The 14,292-nt window shown below is 57.7% G+C and overlaps 1 protein-coding gene across 1 annotated transcript; it reads right to left on the bottom strand.

The window, feature by feature from the left end:
• Positions 1–2,247: 2,247 nt before the first annotated feature.
• TINAGL1 (tubulointerstitial nephritis antigen like 1) lies at positions 2,248–12,960 on the bottom strand. The gene is made up of 12 exons (XM_055398245.2): positions 12,855–12,960; positions 12,000–12,323; positions 11,038–11,101; positions 6,851–6,943; positions 6,524–6,638; positions 5,152–5,275; positions 4,915–5,065; positions 4,592–4,781; positions 4,435–4,480; positions 4,041–4,164; positions 2,802–2,847; positions 2,248–2,708 (listed from the first exon to the last, which is right to left on the bottom strand). Exons 2-12 carry the CDS (start codon positions 12,313–12,315, stop codon positions 2,568–2,570), a joined length of 1,410 nt encoding a protein of 469 aa, XP_055254220.1. The 5' UTR covers positions 12,316–12,323; positions 12,855–12,960; the 3' UTR covers positions 2,248–2,567.
• Positions 12,961–14,292: the final 1,332 nt, after the last annotated feature.

Here is a 14,292-nt window from a genome sequence, read left to right as displayed (position 1 = left end):
TGTGCTGCAGTCCATGGGGTCACAAAGAGTCAGACATGACTGAGTGACTAAACAACAACAAAAGACAGAAAAAGAGGCTCTGAAAGGTCAAGATTACACAGTGCAGAAGCAGGGCTTCAGACCCAGGTTTGTCTACCCAGAGAGGGTGAGGGACCAGCCTCAGAACACAGAGTAGGGTACCAGGATTTCTTTATGGACAGACTCAAGGGCAGTAACCTGGTTGGAACTCCTTGGTTTGCCTCTCTCTTTAGAACCACATGTCCACGGACTTCCTGGGTGGTCCAGTGGTTAAGACTCCACACTTCCAATGTAGGCATTGCAGGTGCTATCCCTGGTCAGGGAACTAAGATCCCACATGCATTGTGGTCCAGCCAAATTAAAAAATAAATACATAAATATAAAATAAACACAAACCCAATGTCTGAGTCTTAAGAGCTGTCAGTGGAGAAGATTTAAAACACAACACCTACAAGTCCATTGCCAATATCAGAGATCCAGCGGTGACTGGTAGCGGTTACTGAGGGACCCACTAAGCCCTGCCCAGCCCCATTTGTACTCTTGGGGGTCTGGGGGGAGGCTTGCAGGCCTGGGGCTCCTTGGTCTGTGAGGCTAGGGAAGGGCTAGGCTGACCCTACTTGGGCGCACAGGGTTAGGCCTCCCAACCTGGCAGGCAGAGCTAGAGCCTGGAGACTCAGCCGCGCCCCTGCTCCCCTCCCTTTCCCAACCCCCACCGCTTCCGCCAAAGGTCCTTGTAGAAAAATTCCAGCCGCGCCCCTGGACCGGGTTTTTCCAGTGGGGTGGAAGTTGTGAGGTGTGTCTGGCGGCCGCAGAGGGGGTAGTAAGTGGGCAGCCCTGCTCAGGACTCCCTTCCCGTTGTTGTCCCCAGGGCTCAGGCTGGCCTTGGCTCCTTGGGGACAAGCAGGCCGGCCAGGGGAGCCGGGCTCGGGATGTCCTAGCAAACAGGAAATGAAACAAAGGCAGCCGCTTATCGTCACCCCGCATTCCTTTCAGGTGATGCCCAGGCAGCCTGGGGGACGTGGCTGGCACTGAGGGGCTGCCCTCCAGGGGGTACACCTCCCTACTGCCTCTTCCAGTGACTTCAGCTGGGGGGCAAGGAGGACACTGCCAGGGGAGGACCATCCTCAGGCACGGCCTCCCTGAGCTTCTGGGAAGGCAGGGCTCCATGCTGACTTCTGTGCCTAGAGGCTTGGAAAGGGAATGGAAAGGAAAGAATGGGTCGTGTATCCAACCATCCCACAAACTGCAACGCCACCTTATCCAGGGTATAGGTATGGGCACCAGGACTCATCAGTGAACATGACCAAATCTCTGTTTCTCAAGGAACTTCCAGTGTAAGGAAGATAGCGAAATACCGGTGAAAGCGCAGGACGCAGCTGAGTTCAGGGAGGGGGTGTCTCAGCCATGCTAAGAGGGGTTGGGGTGGTTTGGGGAACCATGGCTCCCTTGCACAGCATCTGGCACATCCGTTGCTCTCCCCTGGTACTGTCTGAGTGAAGAAACCTTGGAGCTGGGTTGGGAACAGCAGTGGGACAGGGGTAGGTATAATGGAAGGGCATCTGGACTGAGAGAAAACAGCATGTGCAAATGCCTAGTGGTCTGCATGTGTGCTGCACATTAGGGAGCAGGGAAGGCTCTGGAGTCGCCTGGGTACTGGGTGAAGAAGCTGGTGAGGAAGCTGCTGGGTGGGTCCTGATGGCCTTGAATGCGAGTGAGGCCTGGACTTAATTCCACTGGCACTGAGGGCCTGGGGACATGGGGTAGGGAGAGGGCTCACAGAGGCAGGCCCAACCTGGCCTAGGGGTAGGGGTGGGGGGGTCCCTTCGCCTGGGTGGCTTGGAGAAGCTGATCTGCAGAGACAGAGGCTCCAGCTTCTATGGGGCTATGCCCCCCTTGCCTGCTGGGCACTGGCGCCAGCTCTCCTGATTGGTGGCTTGGACTCCCCCCCACCCCAGGCAGCGCTGAGTCAGCGTCTGAGAGGTGATTCCCACGGGCCCACATCTCTCTGGGGGCCAAAGGCCGCGCCATCCATGTCCCACCCCCAGTGGATCAGTGTCCAGGGTCACTGACAATTCGGGCTGAATGGAGGCTAAGATTTCTGGTCCCCTGATCCCCAACCCTGCCAACCAGCAAAGCCTCAGGCAGTCCTTTTTGCTGTCCCCCCATATGCCACTCTAACTCTGGCCTGGATTTCCATGCCCAGAAGTTTCGAGATACCATAGTTATCAATAGTTTGTATTTTTTTATTTTAAAACAGTGAAAAGAAAAATAAATATCTTTGAAGAATAAAAGTACAAGGGTGGGGTGAGGTCGTGGGCTGGAGACTGCGGGGGCAGGGTGTCCTGGCTCGGGGATCCTGCGTGGGGGTCTTGCTCCTCCCCGGCCAGCCCCTGCCCGGCCCCGCTGGGAGGTCTGGGGGCTCCGGCCAGCCCGCGGCTCCGGGCCGGGCGCTGCGTCAGCGGAACCGCGTAGGGATTAGACCCCCGGCGCCCGGCGCCCGCAGTCCCGGCGGGCGGGCGGGCGGAGCGGGCTCTTCCCGGCGTGGCGCCTCAGCGGTGCCCCATGTCCTCAGTCCCCACGCGGCCCCAGACGCCCAGCACGAAGCTTTCGACGTCGCACTCGTTGGCGCCGCGCACGATTCGGAAGTGGCCCCTCTCGCCCCAGGCCGGGCCCCACGAGTTGGCCGCCGTCTGGGAACGCAGAGGGGGCCGTGAGGAGGGGAGAAGGGCAGGAGGGCCGGGGAAGGTGACAGCGGCCGCAGGGCGCGCGGTGCAGGGACTCACCCAGTACTTGACGGTCCTCCCGTCGGGCAGCGTCTCCTCGCCCCACCTGCCGGGCAGAGCCAGAGCCACAAGGGCGCTGATTCACCTACTTTCAGGGGCTCCCACCCCGCCGCGGCCTTCCCTAGCCAGGCCCCTGCTGCCTTTGGTGACTTGACGCCCCCTCAGGACTTGGGCAGTTCTGTGTCCCTCTTTGCACAAGCCCCACCAGGATTCCCAGGTGGCACGACTGGTAAAGAACCCCTGGGTGGGGAAGACCCCTGCGAGAAGGGGATGGCTACCCACTCCAGTATTCTTGCCTGGAGAACCTCAGGGACAGAGGAACCTGGTGGGCTACCGTCCATAGGGTCACAAAGAGTCGGCAAAGACTGAGGCAGCTTAGGATGGCACACCACTGTCCCTCTCTGTGCCTCCCTCAGTCTTCACCTCTCTAAGTCCCCCATGGGGCACAAAGAGACATCTGCAAGGGGGAGCAGAAAAGCCACACCTTCCAAAGAGCCACATCGGAGAGGGGGGCACACATCTGCCTGTCCTCCATCCTTACCTGGCTGGTTGGGGGGGTGGAGGTGGGTACAAAGTACATTTTATTGGTTGAACTATTGAAATCAATGACTCTAGCATCTCCTGTTACATCAGTGGGGGAACCTGAGGGCTGGAGGTATGAGTCAGTGAGTCAGGCAAAGCTGGGATAGGCACTGAGCTGCGGAGATCTGGAGCAACCCTTGAATCCTTGTCTGTATTTGATTTGGAGTGGTTTCTCCTGGCATGTAAAGAACTGTTCTAGAACACTTTGAAAGGCCCCTAACTCTTGGTGTGCCCTGAGGCAAGTACCTCCTCTTTCTGAGTCTGTTTCCTCCTCTTTGAAATGGAGCTTTGCGGAGAGGTGGTAGGATTCAAGGCAGGTTTAGAGTCCCTAGCTGCCCCCACAGAGAAGGCAATGGCAAGCCACTCCAGTACTCTTGCCTAGAAAAATCCCATGGATGGAGGAGCCTGGTGGGCTGAAGTCCATGGGGTCGCTAAGGGTTGGATGCGACTGAGCGACTTCACTTTCACTTTTCACTTTACACATTGGAGAAGGAAATGGCAACCCACTCCAGTGTTCTTGCCTGGAGAATCTCAGGGACGGGAGAGCCTTGTGGGCTTCCGTCTATGGGGTCACACAGAGTCGGACATGACTGAAGTGACTTAGCAGCAGCAGCAGCAGCAGCTGCCCCCAGCCCCCCTGCCCACCAAGCCCCTTACCCTGTGATCTTGACCGAATGGGTCCCATGCCGGCGGTATCGCTCCGGCCTCCCGAGGCTCACTGGTGTGTGTCTGTAGATACCACTCTGATATAGGAAGAAGTCCTCATGCACCTCCATGAGGGCTATGGGCAGAGGTCAGAGGAGGCGGCTCAGCCCATCAGCACAGGCACTGACGCCCAAGCCTGGAGATGCATGCCCGGGTCCCAGAGCCTCTGGTACCAAGGCTCTTAAGTGCCCCCTCCAGGTGCCATCCCTGAGAAGGGTACATAGTCCCCCACTCTTGGCCCCAGTGGACTTGGTGCTCAGGGCTGTAGGGACCACCTGTGCCACGGTGCCCAGTCTTAAGCAGGCACAAGCTTCTGGCATCACAGGGCAGGATGAGGGGCATTTACCTTGGACAGGGCCATTCTCCATCAGCTCCTTCATGATCTCCTTCTCCTGGAGGGTGAGGGGGTGGAGAGGAGAGGATCCATCAGGCGTGAGGCTCCAGCCTTTGGTCAGGCTTCCAGCTCTCTCCTGCCTTTGCCCCTAACTCAAGTGCAGACTTACGTTGGAGCCGAGGCGGTAGGCAGGAGTGACCTGGTAGATGTCATTGGCATGGACATAGCTATTGGGGCAGCGCGCGGTGGCCTGGCGTTTGCCCCGACCCATGGCCCGACTGTGCATCATGCAGGGGGGTGCAGGGACAGCCTCGTCCCGCCCATGGCCGGAGAACGGGTAGCAGTGGTCAGACACAACCCTGCAGGGGCAGCGGGAGGGAGCGGGGACAGAGTGAGCATGGGGCAGCCTGGCCCAGGCCCTTCCTGCAGGCTTTCGCTTCCTGAGACCCCTGCCTTATGCCCTCTTCCCTGTCCGTGCCCCCTGCTGCTCACCCTCGACGGCGCAGGAACCACCAGGCACCATCCAGTCGCCCACCACGGCAACCCTGCTGGTTGTGTGTGTCACAAGACAGCAGGTTCTGGGGCGACAGGACAGGGGACATGTGCCCCAGAGAATGGATTGAGACTCGATCGGATGCCACAGCTGGTAAGGGAGGTAGAGAGGATGTTAGGGGGGCTCAGGCCTTGGCCCTCCTTTCCCACCTGGCCAGTCCCTGCCCTTGTACCTACCTGCCGTGGAGAAGGCCCAGGAGCCTGCACAGTTGCCCTGGTCTAGAGGGTCGTGGATCAGGTTGGGCCACTTCTCAGAGGCCTCGAAGGTTCTGGGCAGCACCTCCCCTGGACCCAGCACTGTCTGCAAAGCAAAGGCCACTCTTGTCTGTCTCCTGCCTCTGCCCCAGCCTGACCCTCCGGGGTCCTAGGCATGGGAGGTCTCCCAAGAGTCCAGAACCTTCGGCAATTTGATCTTGAGCCCTCCAAGATTTGAGAGATTTGATCTGAGAGATTCCAGCAACCTCCACCTTGACCCAGAGGGAGACACAGGCACCATTTAGTGCCTCCGAAGGAGATGGCAACCCACTCCAGTGTTCTTGCCTGGAGAATCCCAGGGATAGGGGAGCCTGGTGGACTTCTGTCTATGGGGTCACACAGAGTCGGACACGACTGAAGTGACTTAGCAGCAGCAGCAGCAGTGTCAGCTGGGGAGTGACTAGTCCTGTTTACAGGTGAGGCAGTTGAAGCCAGGAACAGGTAAGTGACCGGGCCACTTTCCATTCCGGCTTCTTTCCTCCTCTGCATCTTCTGATCCACTTACATCCATCTTTCCACCAGGACCTTGGGATTCGGGCCCCAAAGGGCAAGGGAGGGAAGAAGCAGTAAGGTCCCGTGACTGGGCAGGCTGCCAAAGCAAACAGCAGGAGGCAGAAAATAGCCAGAGGCCCCAGAGAGTAAGGGCAGGGGCAGGGTCTGGTCACCCCAGCCTTGAGCTGAACTCCCTCTGCAGGGCGGGCCACTCCAGCAAGACACTAGCCTCTCCTTGCCCGCCATTGACAGACAGAGCCTTTGGCATGTGGCCCAGCCCTGTCCCACTGAAGCTCCCCTTCCTCACCCTTGGAACTGTCCTGGGTCTGGTTCCCATTTCTCCCTCCAGAGGGTCCCACTGGTGGAAAGGGAGAAACCCCCTCCTCCCTTGAGGTTCTGCTGAGATGGCATTTGTTTCCGAGAATTGTTGCTCTCTGGCCAAAACTGGGGGAGTGCCTGTCCCTTCCTTCCCAAAATACCAAGGTGACCTCCTGGCCATTTGGGGCCCTGACCCCACCATACTGGGACCAATGACATTTTTTCCCAAGCTGGGGAGGCTCGAGAAGCCAGGGAGGGTGAGATGCTGGGACCACAAAACTCTAAATCTGAGCTCCAGTTCTGAGAGTGCAGTCTATCAAGTTATAGGCAGAAACTTAAGGCCCAGAGAAGGGGAGTCAGTTAGCCACAACACACAGCCTATCGGTGGTCCTAGGCCCTTGGAGAAACAGGGCACAAAGTGCCACGGTCCCTGGGATCATAGGCCAAAGCGAGATGGCAAGATTGTAGGCAGGAGTGGACTTACATGAATCTCATTCATATTGGTGACGGAGGAAGATGGGCGGACAGTGCCTAGGCGGTAGCGAATGCCCTCATCCAGGGTCATGCCCCAGAAGGCACTGTGGTTCCCAGCTTGCCAGCTGAAAGAGAGAGGATGGAGGTCACAGACCTGCCAGGGCTGGGGGTCCCAGAGGAATGTGCGTGTGAGTTAGAGACGCCTGCTGGCTGAGTGCGTTCATGAAGAAGATCTGAGTGTGGGGACCCCGGCAGGACGCGCCTCGGGCAGAAAGTACATCTGAATGTGCGTGCGCGTGCTTGTGTGCCCACTGGGGTCACGCTTCGGGCCTCTCACCCGTAGTTGCCTTGGTTGATGGCCCTGATCATGTCTTCGTCCACCAGGCATGGTTCCTGGTCACACTCCCACTGCTCTTTCTCATGGCAGGTACTGGAAAAACAGGAGGGAAAGAAGCAGTGAGGTAAGGCTGGGCATCCTTGGAAGGGAGGAGGCCCTGGAGGTCAACACGTGGGCCTGAAATTCCACATCAGCCCCTACAAGCGGACCCCCCAGGTGATCTAATGCAGCCTGGTGGCTTTAAATGTCAGTTTCAAGTTCATGATTCTCAAGTTTACATCAGCTTCTCAGATCTTTTTCCCTGAACTCCAGATTCCAGGATCTTGACTGCTACACAGCCTCACCTCTGGGGTGTCTAGTAGGTTACACTCCTCACATCTCAAACCGAACTCCTGCTCTCCCCTACTCCCAGGCCTGCACCTGGCACAGTCCTCGAAAACAGTCACTCCATCCTTCCTGGAGCGCAGGCCAAAAGCCTGGGAGGCACCCTTGACTCTCTCTCACGTGCTGACCCGATTCAGTGGCAGATCTGTTGACTTTACCTTAAAAACACATCCAGAATCCAAACCATGCCTCATTCTTTCCTGCAGCCACCATGGTCCAATCACCTTTCACCTGGATTAGGCTGCAGCCTCCTCACTGTTCTCCGCTATTCAGCCCTGGGCCCCACTCCTTCAGTATATTTTTAACACAGCCGCCACAGTGATCCTGTTAAACCCAAATCATATCATGCCATTCCCCTGCCCAAAACTCGCCATTGGCTTCACATGACAGAATAAGAGCCAAACAAGTCCTTCCATGCCAACAAGTCCCTGCATGATCTATCCTCTTTCTGGCCCCCTTCTCCAAAGCCCCAACCAGGCTGGTCCCCTGACCATTGACACGAGTCGTGCTCCTGCCCCTGAGCCTTTGAGCTCTTTTTCCTAGGAGGAAGCATCCTCATGGCCCCCTCTCACTTCTTCTTCCAGGTCCTTATTCAGATGTCACCTTCTCAGGACAGCTTGCCCTGAACACCCTATCTCAGCATCCTCCACCCTTCCTACCCTGCTTCCCTGTTTTATTTTCTCTTCAGCCTGTCATCACTATCTGACGTATTATATCTTTAGCTATTTATACTGTTTATACCTATTTCCTCATAGGATCTAATGTCCTCGAGAGTGTGTATTGTTTGATATCATCAGTGCCCCAAAACAAAATCCAACACATAGTAGGGACCTACTATTTGTTGAATGAATGAACGGGGAAATATAGTGAAATGATTAAGACCATGGATTCCGAATCGAATTGAGAGTTCTGATTTTAGCTGACTAGTGACCTTTCTGTTGTTTACTATCTAGTTGCTGCATCGTATCTGAGTCTTTTGTGATCCCAAACACTGTAATCCGGAGCTTCCCTGGTGTCTCAGTAGTAAAAAATATCCCCCTGCAATGTGGGAGACCTGGGTTCAATCCCTGGGTTGGGAAGATCCCCTGGAGGAGGACATGGCAACCTGCTCCATTACTCTTGCCTGGAGAATCCCATGGACAGAGAAGCCTGGTGGGCTACAGTCTATAGGGTCGCGCAGTCGAAGATGCGTGAAGCAGCTACGCAGCAGCAGACTGTAGTTCATCAGGCTCCTCTGTCCATGGGATTTCCAGGTAAGAATACTGGAGTAGGTTGCCATTTCCTTCTCTAGGGGATCTTCCCAACCCAGGGATTGAACCTGCATCTCCACATTGGCAGGCAGATTCTTTACCACTGAGTCACCAGGGAAGCCCATGTGACCTCAGCTAAGTTATTTTAAACTCTCCCTCAATGTCATCTGTAAAATGAGGATAGTAATAGCACCAACTTCCAGGGATTAAAAGGCAAGCTTGCAAAGCCCAAGGCCTGGCCCGTGCTATGTGCTCAGAAATTGTCATCTCCTATTGTTGTTCTCAGTACAGGAACCCTGACTCCCCGCCCCCTTGAGTTTTGGACTCAGATCCAACTGGCCTTCTGACATCTCCTCTGGGTATGTGAATGGCATCTCAAAACAGCTAAACTATCTCCCCCAAACCTGTTCCCCCCCAACAGCATCCTCAACTCAGACAACAGCACCTTATCTACTGGGCTGTTCAAGCCAGAACTCCGTGTGGCCCATGACGTCTCCATCGTTACTCACCCCTGCCCCCACCACCCACATCATGTTGAAGATTACTTTCTGCCTCATGCCTCCCCTGTTAGCAGACCCAGCATCATGAAAGACTCAGAATCCGCTTGCCTCTTACCCCTCCATCACCATCACCCTACTCTGGTCCCTGGACCACAGCAGTGGCTTCCTTACCAGGCTCTTCAGCACTTTATAATTCCCTTCCCCCAGGACGCACATCCCACTCTTAAAGCCAGTGAGCTCTTTGAACAACACACATCAGTTTGTGTGCTCCCTAAGTGGCTTCCCACGGCACTTAGAACAAAATGCAACATCCTAGGCACAGCTTATGAGACCCAGGGGACGTGGCCTGCACCTCCCCAGGCGCCTTTCCCCATTTCACAGCTCCAGCTGCAATGAGCTTGGTCCCACCTCCTGGCCTTTCCACCAGCCATCACCCTCCTTGTTCCCTCCTCCTGGGCCTGGGCCACTCATGCTCTCATCTCCCTGGTATCTGCATAAACGTCCCTTCCTGAGTGGCCTTCCCTCGGCCCCATCCCACTCAGAACTAGGATCCCCTGTGGACCTCTGTTGCCCCATCACACCTGGAACAGGTTGTAATGACAGGTTTATCATTTGTGTCACCATTACACTAGAGGCTCCTTTGCAGGGACAAGGGCTGTCTGCTGCATACTGGCTGCATCTCTTTGACCCAGCACCACGCCAGGCACATAGTAGGTCTCTAATAGGTGTTGACTGAACAGTTGAATCCTGTGAATCCTACAGTGCTTTTCCAGGCTCATAACTTTGCTATGACAAGATGTTGAACCTCGTCCTTCCGAGCCGGACTGAGGCTCCCGCCTCCAATGTTGCCTTTTAAGGAGCCTCAAGGGGACAAGACCCAGTATGGCTGGGCTCTCCAGCCCCAGGAGCTGCGGGCATGTTCAGGAAGGCTCTTGTCCTTCCCCTCCCCCTCTGGCTCTCAAAACATCCCTGGAGGGCTCCCAGAGTCTGGGAGGCCCCCAGACACTGCCCTACACCCTCCCTCAGGTGTCAAGTGCAGGGAACACAGCCAGAGCTGGACTGGGAGGGAAGTGGCTTGGTCAGTCCTCTCCTGCCACCTCCCTCTTTGCCTCCAGGGCTGTCCGAGCAGGTCTAGGCAGGGCTGGTAGCAGCAGGTCCCAGCATTCCAGAGGGAGCCTGGGTGGCCAGGCCCGAGGGAAGGGACAGAGTGTTAACCCTTTCATGCCCATCCTATCAGTACCAGCAGAAGCATGCAGGCGTGCTCCATCTTTTGAAACACACACGGGTCACACACACTCAAAGTGTGCACACGCGAGTGCACGTGCACTCTCACCCTGACACATGCTGAAATGCATAAATCCTCACTCTCACCGTGACCCAGACACCCCACACACCAGTGAGGCAATGGAAACCACTTATACATCACGCATTCCTAAAAGTTTCCTCCTCCCAGAGGCCCTCTCAGTCCCAGAGCTGCGGGTGGAGTGGGTGCAGGGCCTCCTGCTCTAAGTCTTAGGGTCCCCCTTATTTTCATTAAAGCACTCAAGGCGTCCCCCCTCGCATCTCCGGTTTTTGATTAGGGTAGTGGTGTACCCCAATCCCTTCATCCTCTTGCTGGGAAGTGTGGGAGGGGTGGGGGAGGGAGGAGGGGCCACATTCCAGGGAAGGCCCCGTTACACCCTGGCTGGCTGCCAGTTCAGCCATCCCTGACCCTCGTCCGGTCCAGGTCAGCGGATGCTGCAGTCAGAGGTTTCCTTCCTGGCGCCCCCTTTTTGGACTCTCCTGTGACAGCGAGAAAGGCTCGGAGGGGAAGTAGCCCGGCCCCAGGCAGGAGGAGCTGCACCTGAAGCCAGGCATCCAGGGTTGACTACTCCTGGGGACTGCCATTGGAATGCTGGTGTAGAAGCTGACGTGGTCTGGGTAAAGATTCCTATGTTACAGATGAGGAAACTGAGGCTTTGCCCCCAGCAAGTGATGACAGGGATAGGACGTGAAACAGGTCTATTGCCACAAAGCCCACCAGGCAAGCCCCCTCCAAGTCCCAAATACTCACCAACGGTTACAGTTATCCCAGTAGGTTCCCAGGACTGGATAGATGCGACCCTTGTGCATACATCCTGGTGGGAGGGAAGACAGAAGAGAAGTGGAACCAAACCCGGGGACGATGGGCTGAGATGGCCAGATCCTCAGAGGTCTGGCGTCCTGAATCCTCCCAGACACACACACCAGCCCTCACTGAAAACAAAGACAGCTCCTGAGAGTCACACATCAACTTCCCACTACTTGGAAGTTCTTCACTGACTCTAACCCAAATCCCTCTTGCTTCATTTGGATGCCAGCCACAACATTCCTTAGATCCTATGCCAGTTAAATGAGCTGGGGTTTGGAGATGGGGAGTGGGACGAATATGGGAAAGCCAAAGCCCAAAGAAGGTACATGACTCCCTTGAGATAACACAGCACTTTGGGATGACAACCCAGGTATGCAGTCTCACACCTGCAGCCCTGTGGAATTGTGGGAAGGAAATCCAAGGAAATCTTGGATTGGGATGGGTGGATGGTGGTCAGGGCTGAAGGTAGGAACGGACTTGACCCACCTCCCAGGTGTGACCAGCCATCTCCGGTATAGGGAATCCTGAGCAAAAGCAGAGGACCTGCTAAAATGACGCTGACCAACGCTTGTGTGGTTTATCAGTCTGAGAGTGAGTCAGCAGGTGGGGCCAGCACCTTCTCAGTCGGGAATACGGAGACAGGGAGGACTGGGAGAAAGGGCAGGTGGCTGCCCTTCTCCTGGGCCAAATGAAAATCCCACTGACCCAGGCGCTTTTTCAGTCTTACTGGAGAGATTCAAGTTAGACCAGAGACTACTTCGCAGAAGTAAAGAGAGAGGGGCGGGGTCTCTTTCCAGATGCTACCCGAAGCCTCCCCTGAAACGTCAGTGCATCAGCCTTGCTTCTGAGCCTTGCTGAGTTTTGAGCTTGACAACGCGACCCACCCCTGGCCGTCTGGTGCCCACCTTGGATGGGGGGGAAGGGGGGTGGCACGCCGAGGCAGAAGTCCCAGAAGTCAGGGCAGCAGTCGGAGACGGTGCGGTTGCAGAAGAGGTCACAGTAACAGGTCACACCCAGGTAGGGCAGGGCGCAGTCATCCGCGCGGCCACGGCAGCAGAGGTCCTGCTCCTGGCAGTACCGGCCCCCCGCGTCCCGGATGCCACGCTGGTGCAGAGCCGGTGCTAGCTCCCGGCGCCTACGACCCCGCCGGGCGCCCACGCCCAGCTCGCCGGCCAGCAGCAGCAACAGCAGCAGCAGCAGCCCCAGTGGACGGCGCCACATGGTGCCTCCTGGGCCCAGGGAGGGCAGAGGTCAGGGGTCAGAAGTGGCGGGCAGCAGAGATTCCCGGGCACCCCCGGGGACCGCTCTCCCCTGCTTCCTGGGTCTGCGAGTCTGCGGGGATCCAACAGGGACCCTGACTCCTGCGTCCCCTGGCAGGACAGGGGCGAGGAGCCACAGTCTCTGTGCCCCGGCTTTCAGGGCGGGGAGGGGGCTTGGGCAAGAAGTGGAGCCCCTCTCTGACCTGCCAGGGGACCCTCAGGGAATGGGAGGTGGGGACGGTGGCATTCTTGGTGCCCCTCCAAGGCCACACCCAGGCCTCGAACCCCAGGTCTCCTTCAGTCCTGGATCCCTGCCCAGACTCGGTCCTTGATGGGGGTCCCTGACTTTGTGCCCTCACGTGCCCCTCGCCCTGTGCCCCCTCTGCCCGCCTCTACTCTCCGTCTCCGCCACCTGTCTCGGCCCCTCCGCCTGCCCCTCCTCCTCTCTGCTCCTTCTGTCTGCAACTCTCTCTCCCGCTCCGAGCAGGGCAGAGGCCCTACCTGGTGAGGGGTGTGGGCTGAGCCCCGCTGCCTCTCTCGCCTCCGCCTCCCCGCTCCCCGCGACCGCCGCGGGACACTCAAAGTCAAGCGAGGAGAGCGGGGCGGGATCGCTTTTTGTACCGCCCCGCGGGCCGCGCCGCCCGGCGGCGGAGGGAGGGAGGGGCCCCAGCGGGCTCGCACCTGGGATCGCCCCGCCGCAACCCCGAAGTCGCGACTTTCGGAAAGGGATCGTGAGCACGCGACTGACCTTGCCGGGTCTCGGGTGGAAGCCGTTCCCTTAGGGGGCCAGCTCCCACCGACGCAGAAACGCTTAGTGGTCTCCTGACCCTGGGAAGGACTGCCCGGTGGGCTTCACAGTGGGGCTTGGGGCTTGCGCCGACAAAGGAAGATTAGGGGGCGGCGGAGTTCCGAGTCTGGGACCTAAGTTAGAGAAATGATGCGGAGAGTGTGGGCGGCAAAGATGACTAAGCCCCTCTGCGACCCCTCAGTAATAAATACAGTCTTGCGCACCCCTCTTCACTGGGCACCGCCCCCCCTCCTCCCAAGCCGTGGAGCTGCCCCAAGCCGTCTCGGTTTCCAGGAATGACTGGAATCTGGAGGAGGATAGTTTAGGACCCTGCAGATGCCTTGGGAGACTCATCCTTCCCGGGGGGATTGCGGGGAGGATGGAGTGGGTGTGGTGAGGGGGCTGCCTCCCTGCTCTAAGACCCCTCTTTGGGTCTGCGCTCCCCATCAGCCCAGGCATCTCACCAAACACTGCCCCTTCTATCAAATCCACCCCCTGATGAGGTGGGGGTGATCCTGCTCGGCACCTGCGCCCCTCCAGGGTCCCAAGGCAAGAGCCCTGCCAGCTGGCACCCCCTGCAGAGCCCCCCTCCTTCCTGCCCCAGGCTTAAACCCTTCCTTTGCCCAGGCTGGCCTGGGCCCCAAACAATGGGGCTTCTGTCCCGCCAGGCCCGCCATCACCTTTTACCTCCCCATTGCGCAATCCCCTGTCTTCCAAAGGTTGGGCCTGGGGCCAGAAGACTCAACTTCAGGAGATGAAAGAGACTCCACCTGGACAGACCACCCCCCATCCTGGGCCTGAGCCTCACAGACGCCCCTGGATGGAAAATGCAAGCACTGGGAATTCCCTTTGCCCTTGCTCTGACCTCCCTGCCGCCCTCCTCCAGACTTGGGGCATCTCAGCTAGCTGGCCTCTGGGGGAGGGGAGGGACCCAGACAACGGGCATCTGTGATTGAGTTGACTGAGTTACCCCCTGCCAGGGGGTACTGGGCAGGGAGTCAAGAAGGGAATCCTGCCCTGAGGAGGGGTGTGGGGGTTAGAGGAGTAAGGTCCTGGAGCCCCAGCATTGGCGCGAACACTCACAGGAGCTGGCCATCTGCTCCTTGCAGGGACCCAGGAGGACAGAAGCAGATGAGACCCTTGAGGCTCAGA

Source organism: Moschus berezovskii, chromosome 2, assembly GCF_049115385.1.
Source record: "Moschus berezovskii isolate FMDL1 chromosome 2, NW_MosBer_1.0, whole genome shotgun sequence".
Taxonomy (NCBI): Eukaryota; Metazoa; Chordata; class Mammalia; order Artiodactyla; family Moschidae; genus Moschus; species Moschus berezovskii.
This window is presented reverse-complemented; position numbering and strand designations above follow the sequence as displayed.

Excerpts from the sequence above, each read along its gene's own strand:
- TINAGL1 (XM_055398245.2), bottom strand. The coding sequence starts at position 12,315 with ATGTGGCGCCGTCCACTGGGGCTGCTGCTGCTGCTGTTGCTGCTGCTG. Across the intron at positions 4,782-4,914 it reads TGGTTCCTGCGCCGTCGAGG|GGTTGTGTCTGACCACTGCT; the intron begins GTGAGCAGCAGG and ends CTGCCCCTGCAG. Across the intron at positions 2,848-4,040 it reads CATTCGGTCAAGATCACAGG|GTGGGGCGAGGAGACGCTGC; the intron begins GTAAGGGGCTTG and ends TCTGCCCGGCAG.